At 40.5% G+C, this 26,970-nt stretch overlaps 1 protein-coding gene across 1 annotated transcript in view; it reads right to left on the bottom strand.

Moving 5' to 3' along the window:
- Nucleotides 1-11,051: 11,051 nt before the first annotated feature.
- The window catches only part of fbxl17 (F-box and leucine-rich repeat protein 17), a 219,999-nt gene continuing 204,080 nt past the window's right edge, over nucleotides 11,052-26,970 (bottom strand). The window contains exon 11 of the mRNA XM_083912507.1: nucleotides 11,052-11,326. Within this exon, the coding sequence (XP_083768633.1) occupies nucleotides 11,189-11,326 (138 nt within the window). The 3' untranslated portion in view covers nucleotides 11,052-11,188. The remainder of the gene's footprint in view (nucleotides 11,327-26,970) is intronic.

The following is a 26,970-nucleotide window of genomic DNA, read 5'->3' as shown; positions in this document are numbered from 1 at the left end:
TGGGCTCCTCCAGTGAACTGCAAATCCCTTTCCATTCAGACAAGCAGTCATCCTGACCACTTCTGACCTGGATCCTCCTGGTTACAGAAAGCAAATCTTGATCATCTGTATGACACAGTCTTAACAGACTGCACCTGCATCCTCTTTGATATACAGGCTGGAAGAAATTCAAGCCAAACACCAGTTCTGGAAACACAGACACTTGAGGACAAGTCAGTGAGATGAAAGAAAGACAAAGACAAGAAAAAACAACTTGGTGAACAACAGCTGAACCAGTTCATCCTCTTTTATGGAAATTATATGTTATTGTTCATCAAGAAAGCACAAAATAAACATTCCAGGGAAACATTAACTTGGCTCCCGAACAAAGCCATCAGGCCAATCAGATACAGGTGATATTTCAATGACTGTTGCCTCAGCTCTTATTTCTTCTTTACCTTGTCTTGACCCAATGTGGCGTAGCTTATCTGTGTTGACTGAGACATATTTGGAAGAGGCTGCCTTTTGCTGATTTATGCTTTTATAACTCTTATTACACATTTATTATTGTTTGTGGTTCAGAGGGGAAGTTCAACAAATTCCACTGCAAATGAAAAGTGACATGTCTTTATAAACTCTTAACTTTGGGGGTTATTAAATTGTTAGATTTAGCTGAAAAAGTTGTGTTATTACAAAAAAGAAACTTTTTAATTGGTTTGGTTGAGTTTATTAAATAGTAGTTTCTGGTACAGGGGGGAAATTGTACTGGGTTGTTTGTATTTCTTTAAACCAATCATAATTGTCTTGGGCAGCGCTAAATTTTAATAATAATAATAGACCTCGCAAAATAGATAGCAGAGATAGTGGAAGGGGGGGAGAATGCCTTACATGCAGCAACGTGCTGGATGTTTTATACCTGCATTGTACATCCGGTTAACCAGATACTAAACTAAATAGTAATTTTACAACCTCTGTTACAAGTTATTATGTGAATGTTTTGTATTGCAGCCAGGGATTAAGGTTTCCTACATTCAATAAAAGAAAATATAACTACTCAACTTTTGTATTCTTTGCAGTAATTGTTCATGAACTAAAGTGTCACTTTACAAAATTGGAATCCAAGTCTCTAGTGGTTCTGCATTAGAGTGTGTGTTTTTATTTTTTTAAATTTAAGCAACAACACTGACTTGGCACAATGCTGACCTCTCTTCTAAATAGAATGCTCACATAAAACATTTTTTTTAATAAGATCGAACTCCTCCTAGGACCGAGAGTCTGATCAGCACAAAACTTTGCACACATAATATGTCTATCACTACGATCAAAAATGTTCATAATCCAAACAATGTGGAAGTTATAGAGGAAAGTCTTCCTGTACATTGTAGTCAAAACAGGAAGTGCTATGTTACTTTATAATAATTTCTCAATTAACACAAAACTTTCAAAAAAGTAATTTCCCATTCCACACTGAGGTTCTGTGCATATATCTGAGGTCAATCGACCACAAGCTTGCGCTGTTACGCAAAATTGAGTAATGCGTGAACAAATGCAAAATCTACTTTTTCAAATACCAACACTTTCTTTTTTAAACTACTATATGTGCTGCACTCAAGCAGTGAATTGTCTCAAGTTTAACACCTGCTTTGTCAGTACAGAAAAAAGTGCATTACAGTAATCAAGTCTACTGATTTGCTCACTTTCTACTTTTGTGGAGACGTCTTAAATGCACATATACTGTATATATATACACCCAGTCTGGCATTGGTGCTGGTGCCAGTGTATTGTTCAACATGTTTAGTTTGGAGATATGAATCTCGCCATTATTGGCTATAATTGAACTACATCACACAAGCGCAACAATAGAAAGTTGGAGAGGCATGCTTGGTCGGCACGTAGCTGAAAGTAGCCACAGTGTTGACATGAAGACTTTTGGAGGACATTGAGCCAAATACAATGAGCTACAAGTCTGCAGTTATGACATTTATATTGTGCACGATGAGCATGCCATTCAGAGAGTGCTTCAGTGAACCTGAAGCTTACTCAAAAAAATACAAACATGAGAGTAGCTCGGAGAAATGGGCTTTTCAGTGGAGGGCTCTTTCCTCAAACCTGTGAGCTGGGACCATGAGGGCAGTGCAGAAGTAAAAGCCAGCACATTCCCAAGTAACTTTTGTGGTAGTGACCCTGAGCAAGGCAATTAACACCCGGCTGGTCAAGTAGAAACACTCGGTGAACAACAGTGGGGAACCCTTGGCTCCCAGAGGTGCAAATGTGTGTAACTGAATGTGGGTGAAGCAGGGCGTTTCTGAAAAGCAACCTAGCTGGGTCAAACTAGCCTGAGTATATGGAGGTAAATAAATGAATAAAGCCTGATTTTCAGAGCCCAGACACAGCGGAGGAAGCACTGTCATGCTGGTTTGTTAAAGATCCCCGAACAATGTCTAAAGAGCACAGCAGGGAATGTTGCCTTGGCCCGCATCCTGTGAAAATTCACCCCATTTCGGTTTATTCAAAACACAATATTCTCATTACGCTCAGTTGGCTCACAGCACTGTCATTTCATCTTGCTTTCCGCACATTAGCCCCTTTGGTCTAGTAATGGTCAGAACATAACCCATAAAGAAGCATTGTAATGTGTCTCTGCCTCATTATTGCCAGGTCAGTGTATGGAGCAACACAGGAGAATACGGTGCCTCGTATGGCTTGTTAATTCAACACCTCTCTCATTCAGAGCAGCATTTGTACAGCTGGCCTTTTGAAGGGAGTTCAAACTATATACTCCTACACATGAGACATATAGATATGCATTGACACCACACACACACACACACACACACACACACACACACACACACACACACACACACACACACACACACACACACACACACACACACACACACACACACACACACACACACACACACACACACACACACACACACACAAATCCTAGTCCCTGCTCTGACATCACTCCACACCACTGGTTCCTGCCCAACCTTCAGCCCCCACCTTGGGAAATCACCCAGAGCCTGTCCAGTCACCAGGGCGTGAAATACACACCCCTGGAAAGCAACCGAGGTGGGTGGAGGGACTGGGCAGTCGGGGTGGTGAGGGGCCAGAGGTGGTGCGTAGGATGTGTGAGATTTGGAGATGGAAAAAAAGGGGAGAATTCAGTGAGGAAAATGCAGAGAGGAATGTGTGTGTCTGTGTGTTTGTGTGTGTGCGTGTGCGTGTGTGCGTGTGTGCGTGTGTGCGTGTGTGTGTGTGTGTGTGTGTGTGTGTGTGTGTGTGTGTGTGTGCGTGTGTGCGCGCACGCACAGAGGGAGGTGTTGATTTGAGGGTTTGGGCAGCAAGAGATGGAATTGAAGAAGGATTAAATGGACACTAGGTTTCAGGAGGAGGAGGGGAGAAAGGAGGGGCTGCTTTGAAAGGAGGTCTGGGGGTGCACTCTTGGCCTTGAGACTGAGGCTCCGTCACGCCTCATGTCTCTGCAAGCCACTTGGGCCTGGTGCTCCAGAGGGGAGTCGGCCCAACCTTTGTTACAGTGGAGGAGTGGGGAGTGACAAGGCATACCGGCATGTCTGACATGTCAGAGCAGTTGGCTGGGAGACCCTGAATCAGGTCGGGTCAGATGCTGGCCATCTGTAGCTTTGGAACAGGGCTGGACTGTTTTAATTGATGAAAACCGCCCAGGGGAGGATGTGAGATCGTGCTTAAAGGGGAAAACAAAGAGCGGTCGGTGAATCAGACGTTGATTAAATGTGCATCGAGTTATTTCAGTGAGCAAACAAGACCAGCCTTTCCTTGGAGGAACCCTAATGGTAGCTAAATCAAAGGGAGAAGCTTTTTTCAGCTGAAAGACAAATAGAAATATGCACAATCAGATTTGAGCATCGTTCAAGTCCCCAGTTGGATGTATTCATCCTTATTCCGTTCTCTCAAAGAGCCCCCTTTAATGTCACCCAGTGAAGGGAAGTGATGAAATGGAGCAATTATGTTTCCATTGGTGCTATTCAGGTGAAACCAGGTGTAAAATTTCCAATCTGCGCACCTGCTGTATCTTTAATTCATTGTGCCTTCTCACCAGTGTTGCCTGTTAGATGGTAATATCCAAAATATGGGCAAAATATTACATGCAATAAATCTATTTAGCATTATCATATTGCTTCCAGAGGGAAGGATTGTCTTTTATTTGTAGATTTACCTCACAAAATTGCAATAGAGAAGTTATGATAGTCAAACCCAAACAAATCGTATAGGAGAAACAGTACAGAATTGTTGAGTTGCACTGTAATAAGATGAAGAACGCATTGCAATAAAACAAAATTGTCCTTCATAAAGAAGCAACATGCTTAATTTGATATCCAGACATTTAGGAATATGAGAAAGAAAACAAAAAAGCATTCTCATCCTGAATGGGGAGAATTACGTTCTTTGGTGAAAACAGATAGCCAAGTCATCTCCCGTCGGGCTGCAGATTAATTTTCATTTTCCAAACAGTTTGTGCATATAAATATTTATGAAGCACCTTGAAAAGCGATGGGCGACTTTATAAGGCGGTCAGTGGAGAAACTAACAAACCCTCCTCCCTTTTCTGCAGCTGTGCTGATGGGGGGGGTTAGTTCATGATGAAAGACTCTCACTATCCACGACCTTTCCAGTCTAAAACAAAGATTTGCACAATTAACTACTTTTAAATGTCATCCAACTGCTAAATCTGCATATCAACGCCTAGCCTTGCATAGAAATTAGGATGTTTGTAGAGGAATCATTTTTCTCCCTTTTCCCATCCCAATGCCACCAAATTGGGTTCTTTTTCATTTTAGCCAGGAAGGAAATATAAATGTCAACATATCTTGTGTGGAGATCCTTCTGTTGCTAATTAACCTTTGCCGTTTAGAAGCTAGACTGAGCTCTGCCTAAACACTGCAATTAACTCCAGCTTGAAAGACAGAGAGACAACATCTCCATGGAGCCATGGGACGGGGGAATCACAGTGACTTCATTATCCTTGTCGCAACACATCCTCCGGACACCTCACTTTTGTGAGGGTACTCATTGGTTGATATTTTCCCCAGGCGGCAGGAATGAGCCTTTTGGGAGGATGTCAAAATTTGGTGGATTAACGAATCTCATTTCTTTTTATCTTCATGAGGTTGGACAGGAAAGGGGGTTTAGTTGTAGCCCCTGGTGAGAGGCAAACCATCATAGAGGAATTCATACCCATAAATCTTCATACATCAAGCTGAGGACTGCCGGAGTCTATCATGTTCAAGTTCAATTTCCAGATGCAGTGAATGGGAGTAAAATACGTCCGCCTAACCGACTTTGACCGTCCAAAACAAGTAAACTAGCCAGTGTAATTCAAATACTCATTTCTGGAGTTCTCTGTTGGTCTTGTCAGGCCTAAACTGCACAGGCTTCTCTGGAGACATGAATAGCAACGCTGAGCTTGGTCCTGCTGCTCAAAAGCAGTGTCAGTTACAAAATCAACCCATTAACATCTTCGCTATTCAACGCTACCCTCTTTCCCAACTGCAGAATCAACACGAGTCAATAGGCAGGCAGAATACCACAGGTAGCTAGGCAAAATACCTCCTGGATCCCCAAGGAGTGGGGTGAGAACAGTATATGATGATGGACAAGAAATATTTTTCTTTTATAAACTGATAAATATTGAAGCTCTTGGAGCATTCAGGCCAGATGCAGACATTTGATTAACATAATTTCTAAGAGACAGGAAGAATCTGGGTTTGGAAAAGGCAGGGGTGAAGCGGAGGGAATGCTGGGAGGTGCCAGAGTAAAGTTGATCCAGTGTAGGATGAATAGGATAAAGGGAAGCTTTAGCAGAGTAGACCCTCCACAGTCAGTTAGTGGGAGCAAGTCAGACAGAGAAGGCCTTCAAGGAAGATTATCTGGGGCAAAGATGACCAACTGAGGTTACACAAAATACATGAAGACAAGACATGACTTGTCTGAGGAAGAAGTTTTTGGTATTAAATGAGTAGGGCGATAGGGGCTGCACTGTATCACATAGCTACTACAACAGATACGATCAAACCTTATCAAAGGCACCACCATTGGCTGGATCAACAAGTTACTGCATGCAGTGTTCACTTACAAGTGTCCATGTTTTGTTCTCATGCATTACAAACACAAAGGCTCTGACATACTTAGTTCTTGACAGCACACTAACACTGAAGTAGGGTGGACTGCCATGTTTCTAAAACACAGCCTTCATCGACATGACTAGATGCTCTGTATAATTCTTCTGAGGAAGTTCAAAGGAGCCTGTACCTTTTTAGTCGAGGACATCCGTCAATGTCAGCTACGATTAAGTTTTGAAAAATCCTGATTTCTTGGGAAGACTAGACTAACGTCCTTGCAGGTCTGACATGAGAAATGTCCTGTATGGTCAGCGTCAATTCTTATCAGCACCTCATTAAAAATGTAATGATCACATGAATATTTACCAAGTTTAATTACTGATCTCTATTGCTATTCTGACGTGCCCTGCACACTCATTTCTTTTCCAGAGGGCAGTCTCTCTTCCAACTGCCGGACGAATGCCTCCTTCCACCTTGATGAATATTGCAGAAGTCTGAGGAGTGTGAGCCATCGATGGAATCCACCTCAATCAGCAGGAGAATCGATGGCATACACTCACATTTGCAAAGGCGCTAATTGGCGGCAGTAAAATTCAGCAAGCTGCATAATTTACCCAAGAGATAAATGGGATTGTACAGGGAGATCAGCTCATTTGTAAAAGAGATATTTTTTTAAAAACCTGTCATTCTGAAATCAGAAGGCCTTCAACAGATGCAAAGGAGACCGAGCCAAAGGCCAAATTATTAATGTAACTGCTTGTCGGGGCCAATGAAGTACAAGCTATTGAAGTAGATTTTTCTTGCTGGAGAAGTAATATGAAAAAGGTCTTATGACCCCCACTGGCAATATTTGACCCTCCTCTCGCTACCCATGTTATGCTAACATGCAGGATTAAATAAACAGATAGCCAAACACACAAGAAAAGAAGACATTTAAAAATGCAACTTTAAACCTGAGAAACAACATTCAGTAAATCTTTGTCTCTCTTATATCTTATAGACGGTTGGTAAGAGGGCATATTGGGCAACACCTTGACACCCTTTGCAACAGTAATTGTACTTTTCTCACCTTGTTTATACGATAAGAGGGTGCAGGGGAAGTGTGATCAGAATTGAGTGCAGAGAAGAGGTTAAAGTTAGTCAAATTAGTAAAAGAGTTAAAAAAGTGTGGTCGGAGACATGTGTTGCATGTTATAGCCCCTTCTTTCTTAAATTAAATGAAATTTAGATTCTCACAAATGGTAGTGATTGTTGTAGGGCAATTGTAACTGATTATACAAGATTGTCCTTTTTCTGTGCAAGTAGAAAATGTAAGTTCTCCTCACCTATCTCTGCAAGTAAGTTGCTAATTGTACAACTTAAAGATGTGTTGTATGAATGCATGTATATACAGGATGTCCCAAAAAATGTATACACACTTTAGCAGCTGATAACTATATTTGTATATATATATATAGAGAATGCAGAGTGTGTGAAGCAGTGATCAGAGCCAAAGGTGGGCGTATTTTCAGTTGTTTTACACTTTTTTGTTAAGTTCATATTTCCACATGTGTTAATTCATAGTTTTGATGCCTTCAGTGTGAATCTACAATGTCAATAGTCATGAAAAGAAAGGAAGCTCATTGGATGAGAAGGTGTGTCCAAACTTTTGGTCTGTACTGTATATATATATATTTTTTTTGTTTTGCAACAATCTGAATGGAGAGCTGCTATTGAGCATGAATTGCTTTGTTATGTGTGCGATTCCATTACTTTGCGTTGTCAGCAGTGTCTGGACCAGAACGAACGTCAGTTTGAGAACAGGTGGTGATAAAACAATAAAATTATGTTTGTAAATTCTATTACATTTTGAAAATTCAACTGATTTGCCTGGGGGCCTTCTGTGTGGAGTTTGCATGTTCTCCCCATGTCTGTGTGAGTTTTCTCCGGTTTCCTCCCACAATCCAAAAGACATGCAAGAGTTAGGTTCATTGATGACTCTAAAATTGCCTGTAGGTGTGAATGGTTGTGTATATGTGCCCTGTGATAGACTGGCGTCCTGTCCAGGGTGTGCCCCGCCTGAATTAATTAATTTTAATAAACACCTACTTAAAAATTATTTAAAGTGTGTATACAATCTTTTAGGACACCCTGTATGTTGTCAGTGGAAATGTCACTGAGCTGCTCGTACATGGACGGGAGGTCATTGCGTGGCGGCTCGTGTTCTCTCCGTTTATCCATTACTCTGCACTGGATAGAAAATAAAACGGAAACTTGCTGATCAGAGCTCCCTGTGCTTTTATTAAGATAAGAGACAACTCTTTTAGTGAAAGGGAAATGTGCCTCGTGTTGACAACACAAAGAATGTACCTAGGTAGAACCAACCTTCGCATCCTGTTTGATGCTACCTTCAGCGTTTGATTGCCAAACATGAAAATAGGCACTTGAAAGGGCCAATATTGTCAAAGACTGGGGACATATTGAGTGACAGATTTTTTAGCTCTTTGAGGCCTTTGCTGTCTTGCTGGGCAGCAAGCTGATATGTGCTCACTTTGTTTCAGATGTGAAGCTCTTGTGATTGTGGCAGTAGTTCTGACCTTGACTTCACAAGTGTACGTTAACTGAAATGCAGGTTGATTCTTGTGTTTTGGTGCTCAATAGAAAATAAATTATCAATGCATATGTATTTATTTCTATCAATACAGAGCCTTTGGTATGCCTTACTTGTGCATCCGAAGGCATTTGGTAGTGACGGAAAACATGCTGGAATCTTTATTTGCATTTTACCTGAGCATACAGATGCAATCTGTGTTGAATTTAAATTTCACCATTATAGTCATTGTAGTCTTTGTGGCAAAATGCAATTGATGCGATAAAAAGTCTGGAAAAACATGCAAAAAAATGTTTAAGCAGTCCATGGAAAATGAGCAGAAAAGTATTCAACTGTCATTTTGAATATTCCTCTCCCGCCTCAATTCCACACATACAAAAGGAAAAGAGAAAAATAGCTTGAAGTAGTGTTTTATTCATCTTTATGTAAATCCAGTCATTTACGGTTGCCTTAACAAATCAGGAATCAAGTGTGTCAACATCTAGCAGAGAAGAAAGTGCATATGGGGATTAAAAAAGAACAGAACAAGAACAAAAACAGGCTGAGGGAGAAACTCTCCATCGGTTAAAGTCTACAAATCCTGACACGGGTAAAATGAAGGTGTTTTTAATTGTCTGAAATCTCTATATGCTGTAGAAAGGTTACAGCTCCACTCAAACCCAAGCTCAGTAAGCTATTGTTCATTTCTGAGTGACAGTGTGTGGAGGCTGAGCCCAGAACTGGTTCACACCATAGAAAAATACCCTGGTTATTTGCATTTTTGTCTGTACACTACTGAGTTTCTATAGAGTAGATGAAGAGGGATGACGAAAAAATGTCTCTCCTACCGATTTCCACTGGCCCTGGTTTTAGGCCTAAGTCAGTTTTTTATTTACATCCTACACCACTTAGAAAGGTAAATCCCTCACTACATTGCTACATAGCTAATGTTACAAGTATATGCTCAAAACCCACCCAAGTAAATACCACACAGTATTTATTTATATGTATATATCAGATCAAATAATGGTATCATATAAACATTTCTTCAGTAAATTCTGGGTCGAGTTCAGTTTGCTAATTGGATTACAATTACCTACTAACCACTTAAGGCAACGTTTCCTCTTACCTGTCATCACGTTGGTTGTGGTTAATATACTGATAACATGACCCAGGCTTTTTATGTAAAGGCAACTTCTATTTCAAGCACTGTTCTCATTCTGTACTGACTCAATGTGGTGCTAAGTCGACACTAAGCATGGCATCAAAAACAGCATTATTCCCAAGTCATTCAGAGGCTCATTTCAACGTCAGATCATCTGTAGACAATATCTCTTTAGCTGAAAAAAACAAAACAAGATGAGGATCAATGTAAACATGCAGTTTTTGAGAAGTGATCGATGCTGTTTTCCTGCCATGAATTCGCTCGGGGTTTGAATCGACTTCTCTACCATGTGCATATTGAGTCACAGCAAAGAGCTCTGTCCTTCAAATGGAGCCTCGTCAAACATCTCAACAGATATGAGTCCACGAATGCCTTTAACGCTGTACTGAACATCCAAAAAAGGAAAATAAATGTTCTAGTTGGACAAAATAAACATCACAGATTTCTCAAAAATGCCTCAAGTGAGGTCTGAAGCCCTGGCAGTTCAGTTTTCTTGTGGCCTGAAGTTGTGGGGTGTCGTCTCTGATCTCTGGTCTCCAAGTCTCTGCTGTGTCTTGTGCGATCTCGCTGCAGCAGTTGAGTTCAGTTTGAAGGAAGTAAACACAGCAGAGGGCCGACATGGGTGCAATGCTCGGGAATATCGGTCCCAGTTGGGGTGAGAAACATTTTTTCACCAATGCTCATTAGAAACAATTACTGTCCCATCATTCCAAAATGTATTTGCTTTAATGATGTGTTAATTTGGATCTTTTTCACGTGTTCAAGACCAGCATCTTTACCTTCACTCCATGGAAGGTGATATGGACAACTTAAAGTGTATGATGCTTAATACTCTATAAATTGAGTAACACTCGCTTAAAGTAAATATCAAATTACACTTGCTGGTCCAGTTCTTTGCACCAAATGAACTACTAAAGTTTCTGGTTGAAGAACGTACACTATATTGTTGGGTGTAATCTGACTTATTGACCATAATAATGGGGATGATTCAGTCAAGTTAATGATTATAACCTATGACTGGGTATGGCGTCCAACTTAACTCTAAAATACAAGGAGGCCCATCTTTTACTTAACTTATTAAAATTTGAGATTTACTTCAAATTAAACAGTTGATGAACTTGACCTTTGTGTGAGTGTGTAGCTACATGTTGACATGCATGTTTGAACAGTGGATGAGAGGCAAACATGCCTGAGCTGCAAATACTGTGTATGTGTGTCTGTACCTCTGTGTAGCTATGTGTTTCTCTCTCTCTCCATTTGTGTGTTTGTATGTGTGTGTATATATATATATATATATATATATATATATATATATATATATATATATATATATACTGTATATAAATGTGTGTGATCCAACAGTAACTATGAAGTGTTTGATGTGTTGGGGCTCCAGCCCATTTGATAAGCTCTCTCCAGGGTTCTCTTGCAATCCTGCATCACAGTGCTGAAAACAATGTGAGGGTACTGGACCACCAGTCTCTCCACTGTCTCCTCGTTCACCTGCCAAACACACACAAACAAAGACACAAAAACACACACACACACACAAACAAAGACACAAAAACACACACACACACACACACACACACACACACACACACACACACACACACACACACACACACACACACACACACACACTCTGTTAACACATATTGATCAAATGATCAGATTTACCTCAATGACATTTTATTGAACATTAATTATTCTTCTAAACATTTGCAGATGCTGGCACATCATGGTCCACTAACTCACTTGTTTTCCAGAGCTTTCATCATCAGCAGAGGTCTAGGTGTCATGGAAATGTGGATGTTTTAACTCTCCTTTATTCTAAGCCCTTGTAGAATGTATAGTGGAAAGTATAAAGATCTACACTTCCATGATGAAAGAGAAAAATACATCTGGAATCATCCCGGAAAGCTCCAAAACAAGTGAGCAAGTGATCTTAAATTGAGATTTTTACTTTTTTTTAACTACTGTTTCCAAAGTAAAGTATTACCCGTCAAGCAAAAATTAGTGTATGTGTTTCTTTTCTCAAGTTTGCTCACTTCACTTCACATTTTTGGACAGGTTCATTACAGTATGACCAGTTTCAAATCCAACTTAAACAACAGCAAGGTGCCTTTATGTAGGCCTACATTGAAACAGCTTTTCTACTGTAGCTGTCATACCATTACACAATCACTTTATAATCAGTTTCCAGAGAAAGTGATAGGACAAAATATCCACATTCTCTGCAAAAATATGTTTGCAGGCTTCAGCACTCTGGGTTAATCAAGTGAAACAGGTATCTTTAGTTAGTTGCTTTAGTACAGAATTTGATGAATCCGTCCCGTCCTGTGTTAACACACTAAAAATATCATGAGTCAACTAATCAAGTCCTTTATTACAGAATCAACCAAGAGTCATTCACTCAGTATCAGAGCAGATTTTAAAGGCAGTCCTGGTAGAGTTATTAAAGAGAGACAATACATTTTAAAACCAAAAAAATGCAACAGATATTTTGATTTATTATTATTATTATTTATTAAATTACTTAATTTAACTGGATTAATTTAAAATCTGTAGACTGTCTCTGCAGCTTACAATGATGCTTTATGTAGATAATCAGAAACACAGATTGAACCGTGAGTGCCTTGTCAAAATGCCCGTGCACTACAACAATATAAAGGAAAGGCGATTTCTTAAGGGCACACATACATACATGGTTGGACTATGGCAATGAGTTTAGCACCAGAGGACAGCTGAACTCACAAGGCTAATGAGGCCTTCGTGTTCTCAGAGGACTAAAGAGACAAGCAGCTAATAGCCACTCCCGCACTTCTTTGCCAGTTTAACACTCTGTCACACCATCACCGAGAGCCAAGAGTGAGAAAGCCTGAGAATCTGACAAAGACCAGAGGCAGCGTAACCCTGGAGACCTTGAGGGGTTAACCGCAACCCACCCAGAACCAACCCCCGCCCACCCGCGAGCATGACACTTTCCAGGGGAAATGATGTATAAACAGTCACACACATGTTGAGCACACAGTCATTTTTTGCCAAAGCAGTGACAAAGTGTTTCACAGTTTTCCCCAAGCTCATTGCACGAAAGGCCTTTGGTTTCTGTGTTTTCTGGAAGAAATGTCTTGCTGGGTAAGAGTTCCCTGGCTATTGCTCAGGTTATGATGTGCTTTGCTTGTCATTTTCTTTCTAATTCCTTCTGTCTCTTCATTGAACACACTTTCTTTAAGTGGTGGGTTTCAGCAATTTCTTGTCAAGTAGAGAAATTGAGAAAAAAAAAAGGGACGGACAGAACCAGGATAAAACAAGCAGAATGAGAGAGAAGTGTGCTTGAGCGAACAGACCACCGATGCTTCACAGGTCACAGAAGAAAGATGGAAACTGCACAGCACAAGTGAATTCAAGAAGACTAAAAAGCAACAACAGTGTTCCCTTTGACTGCCAAGGAAGAAACAGCGAGCTGGAGGTCTGGTGCTTGAAGCCAACACTCTTTGGATGCCGTCGATACCGGAAAATAACATAAAATCAAGACCAAAGGGTCAAAAAGTCCTTCCTATTTTCTTCTCTTTGTTGTTTTTCTGACCAGGCACTGCGAGAAAATCCTGAGAATAAGTGCCAAGAAACAGTCAGTTTTCTCTCCAGTCAGTGTTGAAGAGAAAGACAACAGAGACTGGCAGACAGCTTTTAAATGTAAAATAATACTCAACTGCTGAAAGGTGCTTTAAATTGGCGGGTGTAGAGTGGAAATGAGAAAATTCCAGCAAGACTTCCTGAGCTGTGATCGATAAGTCCTTAGCTGAAGCCTTAATAAAATAGTGTTTCAGGATATTGTCTTAAAGAATCGACATCATTATTATGAGATAGTGTGAGCACTCCAACTGTCAGACAGTTTAAAAAACGTACCACAATATTCCCTCTTGTTCTCAAAAGATTGAACTCAACGAGTGAAGCAGTAATGGTGACCAAAAATAGGAGACCTTCAGGATACCTTCTATTCTGCAGTTGTTTAATGGCACCCGACTGTAAATTGGTGAATTGTTTCTCTCAAACTCCTAATATTCCCTTAACAGTAGATGGAAACATTAATTTTCCTGAATATTCCATTAATATTTGGGTTGAATATGAATTTAAATTTGACTATCAACAAGATAACTTGACAAGCTTCTGTAACTTGTAGGTAAGAAATGGGCATATTTGTTGTCTGCTGTATGGCTCCAACCTAGTGGCATATTGATTTTTTAATCACGGGGGGCAGGGCGTGCTTGTTGCCAGAAGACCAAACCAGGCGCAGAAGAGCCTCTCAACTAGAGTCTTCAAATGCAGCTACTACAGAGACAAGTTAAGTTTGTTATGACATATGGCTGAGCCTCATTAGCAGATAAAATGACAAGCCCCTGATTGCTTTCATAATATATTATGCTATATTCTTGAAAAGACAATGAAACATCCCCCAGCCCGTTAATCAGAGCTTAATTACAATTAAAACAGATCTAAAGAATAGACCTGTCAAACTGATGGGAGGCTGTAACATTCATTAATGCTCATTTACTGCAGCTCCACTTGCTGAGCAAACAAGGCACACACAAAATGACTCCCAATCAAAACGCTGAATCATTTCCTAATTGTTGGTTGTGGCAATGCTAAATGTTTGAGTTGCAACAACTTTTCTTTGATGGAAATCATGAATAACTATTTCACGGACCTTGTTGATAAAACTGTAAAAAAACTTGCAAAATGTTTTGATGTTGTTGTTTTTTAAAGTTTTGAAATGTAATAAGTTACATGCAACAGGCTTCGCATGATTAGAATTCAAACATTGTATTATTGCAGAGGCAAAATCCAATCAAGATTGAAGAAAAAAAAGATTTTTACCATCAATCAAATTCAAGCTGTATAATGGTTATATAGCACAGGACAGAAACTCCTTGTACCTAGTCTGATTAATTGGCATCTTGGAATGGCATATGCCTACACTCCTTTTTAAACATTTTATTACCGGTGAAGAGAAAATCTTGTTGACAGAAAATCTGTTGACAGCATCCATTAACCTCCACTGAGTTACTGTAATTTCTTTTCAGGCCTAAAACACTGTCTTCTGCAAATAAACCCTTTCCTAGCAAGTTCCCAGAGTTCACAGCTACAATCCTTCGAGTAGAAGTTTGTGTGCCCTTTGCATGGCTCTGTGGTATGTTGAATGAGATGTGATGACATCACCACACCTGCTTGGTATTTGCAGCTCAAAACTGATGTTAGACATGAAGGTCAGACCAAATGCTGTGAGTAACTGGCTGGCAGAGACGGGAGTCCTCTGTTTACAGCAGTTTTGCCACTGACTTGAAAACTGGTGATTCAGCTGTTTCTTCCTTGAGTGAAATTTTGTACTGGGAAAAACAGGCTTCAAGATATTCTGTTGCTAGGCAACATAAGCTTATAAATGCTATCGGAAAGCACTGGGGCCTCTGGTGTGAGGAATGGCTTTAGATATATGGCTCTGGCAGGGAGTTTTTTTTTTTTACCCTATGCAGTCATCATCCAGTGTACTGTACTGTATAACCCCTCCTCCCAACCTGCTGCCAAGTTTGTAGGAGAGCCATATGATAGAGCAGATCGCTACTCACTGATGATTCTAATCTTTGAGAAGCATCTGGGAGCGCAGCCACAGCTATCTGGAGCAAGGCCTATACTTATGATATTTTCCCCCATTTTAACTTCAAAGATGCTGCCCTGTAGATCTAAGTGCAGTGTAATGCATGCTGACGGGTAATGTGCTGTTGTCAGGGTTTACAAGAGGGTGAAGGAGGGATGAGAGGCAAACAAAAAGATGCACGTCTGATATGCTGCTCAGCTAAAAGCACCTTTTATTTGAACATGCCGTACAGTAAATGAGAATAGTTTACAGGCTTGTGTGTGAGCGCTTGTTGACAACCGCTCCTCTACTTTTACATGTGACGGCTAAAGGTAAGTGACGTTGAGTTCTGGAGCTGACCTCTGCTGTCTCTTGGAGTGCTCTGATGTGCTCTCTTTCTCAACAGCGAGTCCTTTTTTTAAAGTCAGATCCTCTGCTGCAAATGCACCCTATCACCACGTAAAATATGCATTTAAAGCAAGCGCTAGTCCTTCCCCTAGTAAGCAGCGTAATAAAACACGTTGTTAAGATGACTATTGCAACAGCAGATCACATTCTCAGTGGGAAAAAGAAGAAACGGGTTGTAAATCGATAATCAGATACACAAACACAAAGATACATATCATATTAGACCAGCGTGGTGAAAACACCCTCTGAGTGCTCCTCGCAATCACAGGAGGGAAATGGAATAAAGAGAGAGGGAGAGAGTTAAGGAAATAGAAGGCTTAAAAAACATATGTCCTGCTGAATATATCTAACCCACTGAGTGCTGTATGTAGCAACAATGACGGTTAAAAATGCAACAAGACTGAACTTTGATACTAAAAAACTTAAGATCTGCAAGCAAATTACGGGAAACAAATGTTCTTTTTTTTTCAATAAAAATGGCCCTTTTTATTCTTCTAATTCTCCCTATTTCATTAAAGTCAGTACAGGTCTGCAGGGATTTTTTTCTTTGCCAATTTCTTTAACCATGTGGCAGTCATTTCTAGTCCCACGCCTACTGTAGAAAGACAAATACCCCACGTTCCTTGTCTAGTCCCATGTGGAGAGTGTATCAGTCAACCAGTAAATACATTTGGGTTAAACCTTTAAAAAGCCTGTTTAGGCAGCAGAAGAATGCTGTGCATCAGGTCTTAGTAAAAGGCAGCTTAAACAAGTCTGGATTTAAACAGGCCAGATTTATAGCCTTCTTTAAACTGCTCAGGGGAAAAGCCTCAGTTGTAAAGTTTCTAAACGAGTGACTGGACAACTGAATGATAGTTCTTGTCTCTGATAAGAGAGAGAGAAAGGAAGAGGAAGGAGGAAGAGAGGAATGGATGAAAAAGACAGAAAAGAAAGCAGAGGATTTCAGAAGTTTGGGGGACAGAAAAGAGGTCGCCACAAACTTATTCTGAAGGATTCAATATTTCTAAATGAACTATCGATGCATTGGCTTGGAAGCTTAAGGAATAGACTTCTCTTTACGGAGGAAAGCCTGAGCTCAAACATTTGATTTTGTCTCAGAAAGCCAAGCAACCCTCACAGAAATCTACAGTGCATGGCTCTGAATGTACTTCTAAAAACCAGGTCAGGCAACGCTTGCAACAACGGAGGTCTGGTCCCGCTCACACACCCTCATCCCTGCACAATATCAGCAGTAGACCTGAAAAGCAGGGTGTCAGTGCACACACGCACACACGCACACACACACACACACACACACACACACACAAGGGGGGCTCAACTGAACAGGGTCAGGGAAAGAGGTTCTGGAGGCCAGGTTTGTAAACCCCACACTCCATCACGCGTGACAAAGGTAACTAAAGGAATGCATACGAGGCTCAGCCCAATTCCTCTTTCTACGCTGGCCTTCTTATCTCTGCAGACTGGAGGAAAACATTCCATAACTCAAGAGGCTTTTCACAATTTATTTGTCAGTCTCAGTAAAACACTATCACTAGATCTATTAGGTAGAACCTAAAATAAAGCTAATTAAAATGGGAGATGTTGTGGTGACCCTCTGAACCAACAACCCTTAGAGTAGCAATCATACTCATGACCGTCCATTTCTTTTGCATTTAATACTTCAAATTAAGTGCTATAAATGTAAAACATGTCAATCTACAGCATGACACAATGATGCTTTAATTATCTGGATGAAAGAAAAACAAAGACACCACAATATGGGTGCAGCCACAATTAACCTATGTCTTGCAAATACAGTAAGTTAAATGATATTATAATATTATACATTTTTTCACTGTTTTACTATATATGTCATACACATAATAGAGAGGCAAAGTCCCTCCCCTTCCAGTAGACCGTCATGGGACCTTATTTCAGAAAATAAAACTGTGTACGGTAGACCAATATGTTTTTGATCCTCTGTGTTTCATATCAGACTATTGATGTTTAGTGCGTGGAACATAGCTATCTAGCAAGGTGAGGTCACTAAGCATTCTCATACAAATCTAAATGGTACTAAGACAAACCTATGACAAAATACAACTTTTTTTGACTTACAAAATTATCTTTTTAATTGAAAAATATCGTATTTGTATTTTATTGCACAACTCAAACTTTATACCTAGCACATTCCATAGTTATATATATTCCCATAAAAATATATAAATTGATAAAAAAAAAAGAAAAACTCAGAAATAAGATACCATGGGTGACACTGGAAATATCTAGATCTTCTGATAAAAAAAAGGATACAGTGCTCTATAATATATCTTATATTTAGTAATCGGATGGATTGACGTGGAATCAATTATAGCCCTGATCATGAATAATGTGTTTTTTGATGTGAGATGGAAAGAGTGAACTGTCATGGAGTTGACCACATTTTGGATCTATTTTGTACTAAAGTCCCCTTCAGATGGATGAATAATTTAATATTTATTATGTTTTGTATATCTATTAATATTAATTTAATCAATTTGGGTTCAGGTGGATGTTTCACAGGTCTGTTTCAGATTGGGTCCAAAGTGTTTGGACCACTGGGGACCTCTACTCTAAGCTCTCTTACCACACCCAGTGAGAATGACAAATAAATAACAAATGTCGAGTAAAAATAAATCAAATTGTTCACAACCTTGGGCAGCCATTTTCTCATATGAACTCCAGACAATGTCTGACGAATCAGGTGTGGACATAATCAGAAGTTGCCCTTGTTGTTGCCCCATGTAGAACACAACAGGGATTTCGACAGAGATTCCCAAATCCCCTTGTCTCTCAAGTTACACATTTTCGTTGCAGTCTTCATGTAAATCGCCCTTTTCCGTCACCTTCGGATGTTTGTGTTTTTAAGGTTTTGTATCCGTCGCATGATAGAAATGTCATCAGCACACCCACTCGCTCGCTGTGAATTCAAATACAGGCTCAATCGGACATTACATGGACTTTGTACTAGGGAGCTGGCAGGGCGAAATTGATTTTGACACTTGCGTTCTTACATACTGGTCCTCTGAGTAATGTCTAGATAATTTTCAGTTTTGCAGAGACAGAGAAGGAGACAGATATGATGTGTTCATGTTCCTACAACGGGGGAACATGATATTGTTGTTACTGGGGGAGTACAATAAGATAATAACAGATCTGTTGAAAGCCTTGCAAACTAACAACACTTCTTCCTATTCAAATGCCAAACACACACACACACACACACACACACACACACACACACACACACACACACACACACACACACACACACACACACACACACACACACACACACACACACACACACACACACACACACACACACACACACACACACACACACACACACACACACACACACACACACACACACACACACACACACACACACACACACACACACTTTAGGAACAAATTCCAGAGCAGCTTACTGGAGGTCAGACACAAGCAGAATTCCTTAAAGATAATCACAACAGAGCTACTGTGTTTAATTATTTTTTTTGCCTCGCATGACTCCCTTGTTCAGAATAAATAAAGAACGAGGACAGCTTGACCCTGTCCTTTCAAAGAACACTATGATACAAAATTCATCGTGACTCTTTAGAGCGAAGAGAGCTTGGATTAGATTTGAGAGCTGGTCAGAGCTACACAAAAGGCAGTGAGCAACACTATAGGCCTAATGTGTGGACTCCTGTAGAGTGATTATTCTGAATAATGAGTCAATTCTGAATAATCAAATGCAATTAAAGTGACACTTCTGTATTTAAAAGCTCAAAGGAAGACATAGTGAAAACAGATTTCAGCCTTATTATTCTATTCACTGTCAGTGCAACCACAAAATTTGACATCCTGATACATCTGTCTTTGTTTTCTATTTTTTCCTCCTTAAAATTTTAATTAAAAATGTTTATTGTTTAAGTCCACTGAGCAGCCACAGCTCACAGGAACACTATTTCTGGCAAAAAGCTTTTCCTCTGCAAAAGTTATTCAAAGCTTTTACATCCATTGGCTACTCTGTTTCCAATCAATTATAAAGCTGAACATCAATCAGAGACTTCATCGATCCCCCCAAAATTTCCTGGGATGAATTAAATTTGTATAGACACAAAATTCAGTGACGGAGGCTACATTGTCATTAGCATTAAACAGCAAATTAATCGCTAACATGATCAGACACTGTACGTGCAGGCGAAAAAATGGGCTGTGACCTCCTTCTGTCTCTCTCAATGTCTGAGAGAAGGAAAAAACGTATTGAGGCAGACCTTAGTTATTGCTCAAAAATATATCAGGATTGGCAAGTCTGAGTGTCCAGACCACACAGAGTTGTGTCTACTGTCTTTCCATGACTCCATGAAATTATGTTGACCTCCGTTGTGGTGAGTAAACAGCACTGGATGAGGGAAGAAGTGGAGGAGGTGGAGGAAAAAGAGGGGGAAAGCTGAAAGAAAAGACGGGGGGCAACTTGTATGAACTAATTGAATGAACAAAAGATGTGAGCAGCATCCAAAATGCAAACAACCTTGCCTGTCCTTGCTTAGAGGAAAGTTAGGGAGGGAGAGACAAAGAGACAAAAAGAGGGAAAAGAGAAGGACAAGGTGGAAAGAAATGCAAGTGTGTGTACGTGAGTGCATGTGAGGCCAGGTGTGTGTGCGTGTGTGCGTGCGTGTGTGTGTGCGTGTGTGTGTGTAAGTGTGCATGCGTGTGTGTGTGTGTGTGTGTGTGTGTGTATGTCTGGTAGATTTTTGTTGAAGGGCAATTCTGAGAATCCCTTCAGATAGTCAGTGAACTCTGTCGATGTCTCACTTTATTTCACCCTCTCTCCTTCACTGTCCCTTGCTCCTGCCCTTTAGAAACAAGATGAAGGGATGATCAGGAGGCAGCTTCAGTTAAGACCGCCAATCAATACAGCCCTTCTGTGTGGGATGAGACTCCAAGATTACACTGAAAATCACAAATAGTAAATGACTCTTTCAAACTACTTTCCCGACTTTGAACATTCAAGTCTGACCAAAAGCTGGAAAAATAGGAACCAGAGAACCTGCCTGTCTTAGACGTGATGCTGTGCATGCAATATCTTTCACCTTATTAGGCCTTCCCTTTAGCAGCCTTTAAACTAAGAATCCCTGCCATTCACAATAACAACACTCATCAAAGAAAGTTTGCTGAACTCTCAAACTCTCATTTCCTAAATGAGAGTTAAAATGCCTCCTAACTCTTCCCCATACTTCATCTTTGTTTTCTTCACTCCAAACCTCCAGGCCCCGAACAATTAGGCCCTTGTTTATGTCTGCAAATTGCTGTGCCGTGCCTTTCTGTGCATAGTCCCCGGCAGCTGGATGCACCAGTGGAACGACTATATTGATTGGGATGTCTGTTCTTTTAACAAGGTCTGTCTGGTTGTTCTATCTGGGGTGCAGCAGTGCTCATACCTGTTCCCTAAACGCCGCTCCACCTCAGCTCAGGTAATGGAAGCGCACTTCAAAACTGCTTACACAAAACACTTTTTCAGGGACCATTTGTAGAGGGAATAGCCAGCGCTCATTCTATTGTTTCTTTTTATCTAATTTTATTGTTATTTCCTCTTGGTTTGTGTCATTCGTTAAATCCTTTCTTTATTATTGTATTTCCTCAAGGCCACCCCTCATTTTACTTTCTCTTCTCCCCCCTCATCTGCTCCATTACTATGATAACTCTTACTCTCTCCACCAGCTGTCCCTGAAGGGGCCAGTAGCAGTCAGTGTCATTATTTTCTTAGTCAGGTTTGGTGCTGACTGTGTGAGTTTTCTTCCCTTTCTGTTTCACAACCTGGACTGCCCATTTGTTTTCACTCTAATGAAGAAGTGGAAAAGAAAGGGGGGGGGGGGGGGTGTGGACCGAGATAAGAGAAGAGGGAAGGAGAGGGAATGGACAGGAGAAGAAAGGGGATGCAAGCTGTGAAAACGTTTCTAAAGAAAACATTACACTAGGGCCAAAAAAGATTAAAATCCCCAAAGTGATACATCAACGGAGAACGAAGGGTCTAAATGTTCACAGTCTGGAGGGCCCATTATGGAAAACGGCAACTTAACACATATAGGAGACATATGAAAACAGTGTCAAGATAAGGAGCACAATGAGTTACACAATAAAGACTACAGCTGGATCCCTCTCCCTGTGTCTGGACACTTGTCTTAACTTTGTGGTTAGCAAGCTATAATTGTTACAGCATTAGCATTTGGTGAATTTGTGTGCGTTTAGCATGTTTATGTGCATTTGTGTTTCAGCGTCTCTGTGTCTGCCCAGTCCAATAAGCACAGTGTTGTTACTACATTGCTATAATTTTAGTTCAAAATGACGTGTGACGCCAGTGCACTGAATCTCACCACTCGAAAGCATAGCTTGAATCATTACATGATGTTCCATTGTGCTTGTGGAAGAGTAGAAAGACGAATTTCCTCCCACAGAGAGAACCTAACAGTAGACTCACTGGGGAGTTTGGCTTTTCGGCACGGCACTACAGAGCAAAAAGTATAGTTTTTTATATGATTAGGCCACTTTTTCCTTGAGTCTTTCAGTTGAATACTTCAAAAGACTGGCACAGTCATTGCTGAAAGAGGACGAAATTAATTGATTTGATTATTTTTGGGTGAGTCTGGATCAATCGCATTCTTTCCCCTCGTCAGAACAAGGCTGTTTGGCCCTGAGGGCAGAGGGGTGTAATCAGTTGAGGCAGGCGGATCACGGCATTCGCCCAGGCCTGGAGGGGGTTCTGATTTCAATGCTCCATTATGAGTCGTGTTAACAGCAAATAACATAAATTCCTCTCAGAGAACACACACTGTTACACACAGACCCGTTGTATTTGAGCATGTATAAACACACTGAGACAAAAAAGAAACCCTTCAGACAGGAAAGAAAGAAAATCATGACAGATGTACACATTCTATACTATTACAAACATATATCACTCAGTGACTGAAAGAGTCTATAAAAAATAGTTTTGACTCAGATCTGTGCTTGTGCTATTTCTGTGTTTGTACAGAGTGTAAAAAAAATAATAATCTCAAATTCTTCATATCAGTCCAAATGCCAGTAGACACAGAATTCAGGCTGCCTGGCAGTCAAATGTATACAGTACGGGAGCATGTTTGAATAAACTGTGACGGAAGAAATCGATCCTTCACACTGCTCCACATGAGGAGAGCCAGATGGATCCTGTTAGCAGTTCTTAAATTAATTCTACACTTTCTAAGTCCTGTGACATTCAGGGAAGCTGTTACATTAAAATTCCCAACGTTTTGACAATTCCAAACAAATTTACACAGACCAAGCTGGCTGCCGACGCAGAGAGCTGACTGGGTTGTCCGCACTGTGTGTCAAGGTTATCACAAGACTGTATTTGTCTAAGACTGATGGGACCCAGTTTGAAACCTGATTCCACATCAGTTAGTATGGGAGGAAGCTTTATGAAGGGAGAAGGAAAAGGGTAAGGGGAGAGAGGAAGACATAGAGAGAAACTGAAACCGTGATTTATTTTACACAGCCAACTGTAGGAGGAGTTTAGGAGTTACCTGAACATCTGTAAGGCAGACTGGCTTAGAACAGCTCTAATGCTGGTGAGACTATGAATGGCTGAAGAGGAGAACATTTTATTACTGTGATATTGTCACTAGCCAGCCTTTTCTACCTCTATGTTGCAATTAGCTGAACTAAATTCCTGAAACATACACATCCTGAACCAAAACCAAGCAAAGTCCTTGTAAGGGAAATATTAACTTTGGAAAATTTGCAATATGTACAAAACACTGTCAACACAGCTTTCCTGAGCAATAACTACGTGCCAAAGCAGACTACTGCGTGTTAGTGTATATAACAAATTATTTTCCCACTGCAAACATTTATGGTTGTTACGCAAAGACAAATGACTTCAGGTTGGGGCCACTGTCACTGAGCACTTGGCTACAGAATGTTGGCTTGGACAGTAGGTGGTTGATGGGTAAATATTGAGATTCTTCCTCAAGTGTGTAGATCCTAGTGCTGAGCTAAACAAAATGAGGTTGGGTAGGGTCAAGCAAAGAGTGTTAAGACCATTTAAAGAAAATATCCAAATCTAGAGAACATTCTACACTTAAGTAGCTTTGTCTGTAATGCCCCCTCCCTTGTTCTTACCCCATGTTTGATCATAGAATGTGATCTTTAATACAATTCAAAGAAACGTAAAATACTGCTGACCTTATATGCTGATCATTCATGCTGTCAACACATGGCGGAGGGGAAAAAGAGACGGATGCATGGAGAAAGCTACGCCTTATATCTAATTTTAAACAATGGAGAATTTAATAAAATGAGGCATGAGGAAAAAATTCAAATGGATTTGTCAACATAAAGAAGAGGCACTGTGGCTGAAAGAAATCTAAAGTTAAGTAATTTGCACAAGACTTTCATTATGTGGGAACCTTGTGGAATTGAGAGTTATCCCGCAGCTTCTGTGTTTTCCCAGAACTGCATTAAGTGCAAAGATGAGATTAGTTTGCCCTGAGATTGAATTGGACATGCCTCCAGATTTTACTGCTGTGATACACAAATAAACCATGATACAACATTGCTAGAGGCTTAAATGTCAAATGAAAACTAGAAAAAAGTCACTAACAAATTGAATGCACTGCCTGTACTAAAACATATGCTACAAAGTAGTTTGAAATATTGATTTCGTTAATATAAAAGACACAGCATGCAACACAGATTACAACCGCTGTGAAATCTTTGAAATGTTTGTGCAATCGTCAAAACACTAATGATTGGTGCTAAAATTGTACAAAATGTATCGTGATTTTGTCAGATTTTTGAGGTCACTCACTTTCTCATGCAAAGAGAAGAAGTGAATGAGCAGTGTGGCCAAGGTATTGAAGCAGGGTTTCCACAATAGAAAAGTCACATGCTCAGGTCAGACAACACCTGACATAAAATTAACAAGGAAGGCATTTTTTCACCTGCGTAATATTGCGAAAATTAGGAACATTGTGTCTCAGAAAGATGCAGAAAAACTAGTCCATGCATTTGTTACTTCTAGGCTGGACTACTGCAACTCCTTATTATCAGGCTGCTCCAATAAGTCTGTTCAGAGTCTCCAGTTTGTCCAAAATGCTGCAGCTCCTTCTCCTAACCTACAAAGCTCTTATTGGTCAGGCTCAGTCAAATCTTAAAGAGCTCATAGTACCGTATTACCTGACTAGATCGCTGCGCTCTGAGAATGCAGGGCTACTTGTCGTTCCTAGAGTCTCCAAAAGTAAAAATAGAGGCAGAGCCTTCAGCTACGAAGCTCCTCTCCTGTGGAGCCAACTCCCAAATGTTATTTGGAATACAGACACTGGCCCTCATTTATCAAACGAACGTACGGCAGAAAAACGTGCGTACGACCATTTCCTGGCGAACGTCGGCATTTATCAATTTGGACGTGAGCGGGAGCTACGATCAAATCTCACGTCTGGTCTGAGATCATGTACGCACATTTGAGCCTGTGTATTTGCGGTGCAGCACAGCAAAATCTTGCTGAAAATAATTAACAAACCTCAGCTGTCATTAAGCATAAGCAGTCACATATTAAGAACAGATCAAAACAGATTCTTAAAACAAATTGAAAAAAATAAAAATTGCGGTTGGAGCAATTGATTGTACTCATGTGCGTCTGAAGGCACCATCCATGAATGATTACGCATTCATCAATCGCAAAAACTACCACTCGATAAAAGAAATGTACAGGTGATTTGTGATGCCAAGCTGTCGCTTTTAAATGTGGTGGCCAGGTGACCGGGGGGGACACACACGATTCTTTTAAATATCAAAACATCTCGGCTCCAGCCCCCCGCGACCCCGACATTGAATAAATGAATGAATGTGTTGGCGCGCGGCTGCAGCAAGACGCACTGCAGAGCCAAAGTCATCTCCTCGGTTCGTGGCTACCCTCGATAAATTGCATTAAATCAAACAAGGTATCAGATGATTAACATCTTGGTATGGTTCTTCTAGGTGACAAAGGTTATCCTCTAACAGAATACCTAATAAACCCGCTGGCAAACCCCGCTACAGAGCAAGAGCGCCGGTGTTGTGCCGTATTCAGCACCCCTGCCGTGAAATGCACCCCCTCGCATTATAGGTGATATTCTGGATCAGAAGGCTGTTGTTTCCACCTATAGGAGTAGTTTATATACAGCTAACCCACAACGGTCAGAACATTGGTTACTTACAGGTCTTCTAAACTATTTTAAAGAGTTTTAAGTCACAAACTTGGATAATAGCGAACAAAAAACAACACCTTTTTGTATGTTCTGTGGAAATATACTGCAGCCATAATTACAAAATGAATGAAATGGATCTTTTGAGCAAGTTGAATGTATTTGACTTAGCGTTTCCTAAATATAATCCTAGCTTTTCTTGCAATTCATAGGTTCAAAAGTGTGTGCTTTTAATTGGGTTACCTGTATATAAGATACTCCTGGAAACAACAGCCTTCTGATCCAGAATATCACCTATAATGCAAGGGGGTGCATTTCACGGCAGGGGTGCTGAGTACGGCACAACACCTGTCCAACAGTGCGCACAGGCGCACCCGGGTCATTCTTTTCCATACAGCGTTTTTATGGGCCCCTTTTATTCCACTCTTAAGACTGACAAAAAGCACATCTTTATTTTGCTCCATGTCGGATGTCAGGATGCCGATCTGTGTGTCGGAAAAGTTTCTTTTCTTACCAGCGTTTCTCCTCTCCATGTTTGACCTCAGTGGGCGAGGCCTCCGAACCAGGAATATTTAGGGGCGTAATATGTTAATGACGATCGAATTCAGCCGCCACATTTATCAAGACCCGCTCATTCGTACGCTGAGATTGGTCAGATATGAATGTTTCATAAATCACATGTGGGTCCTTTCCTACGACCAATTCTGCGCTCAGATCTGTGTCTGTTTTCACGCAAGATTGATAAATGAGGCCCACTGTGTTTAAGAGTAAACTTAAAACGTTCCTTTTTGATAGAGCTTACGAGCCCTTAGCAATGTTGTAATATTAAGCTGATTTTGTTCTGCTTAATTATGCTGCTATAGGCCTAGTCTGCC

The sequence above is a fragment of the Echiichthys vipera genome (genome assembly GCF_963691815.1).
Source record: "Echiichthys vipera genome assembly, chromosome: 4".
Lineage (NCBI taxonomy): Eukaryota > Metazoa > Chordata > Actinopteri > Perciformes > Trachinidae > Echiichthys > Echiichthys vipera.
This window is presented reverse-complemented; position numbering and strand designations above follow the sequence as displayed.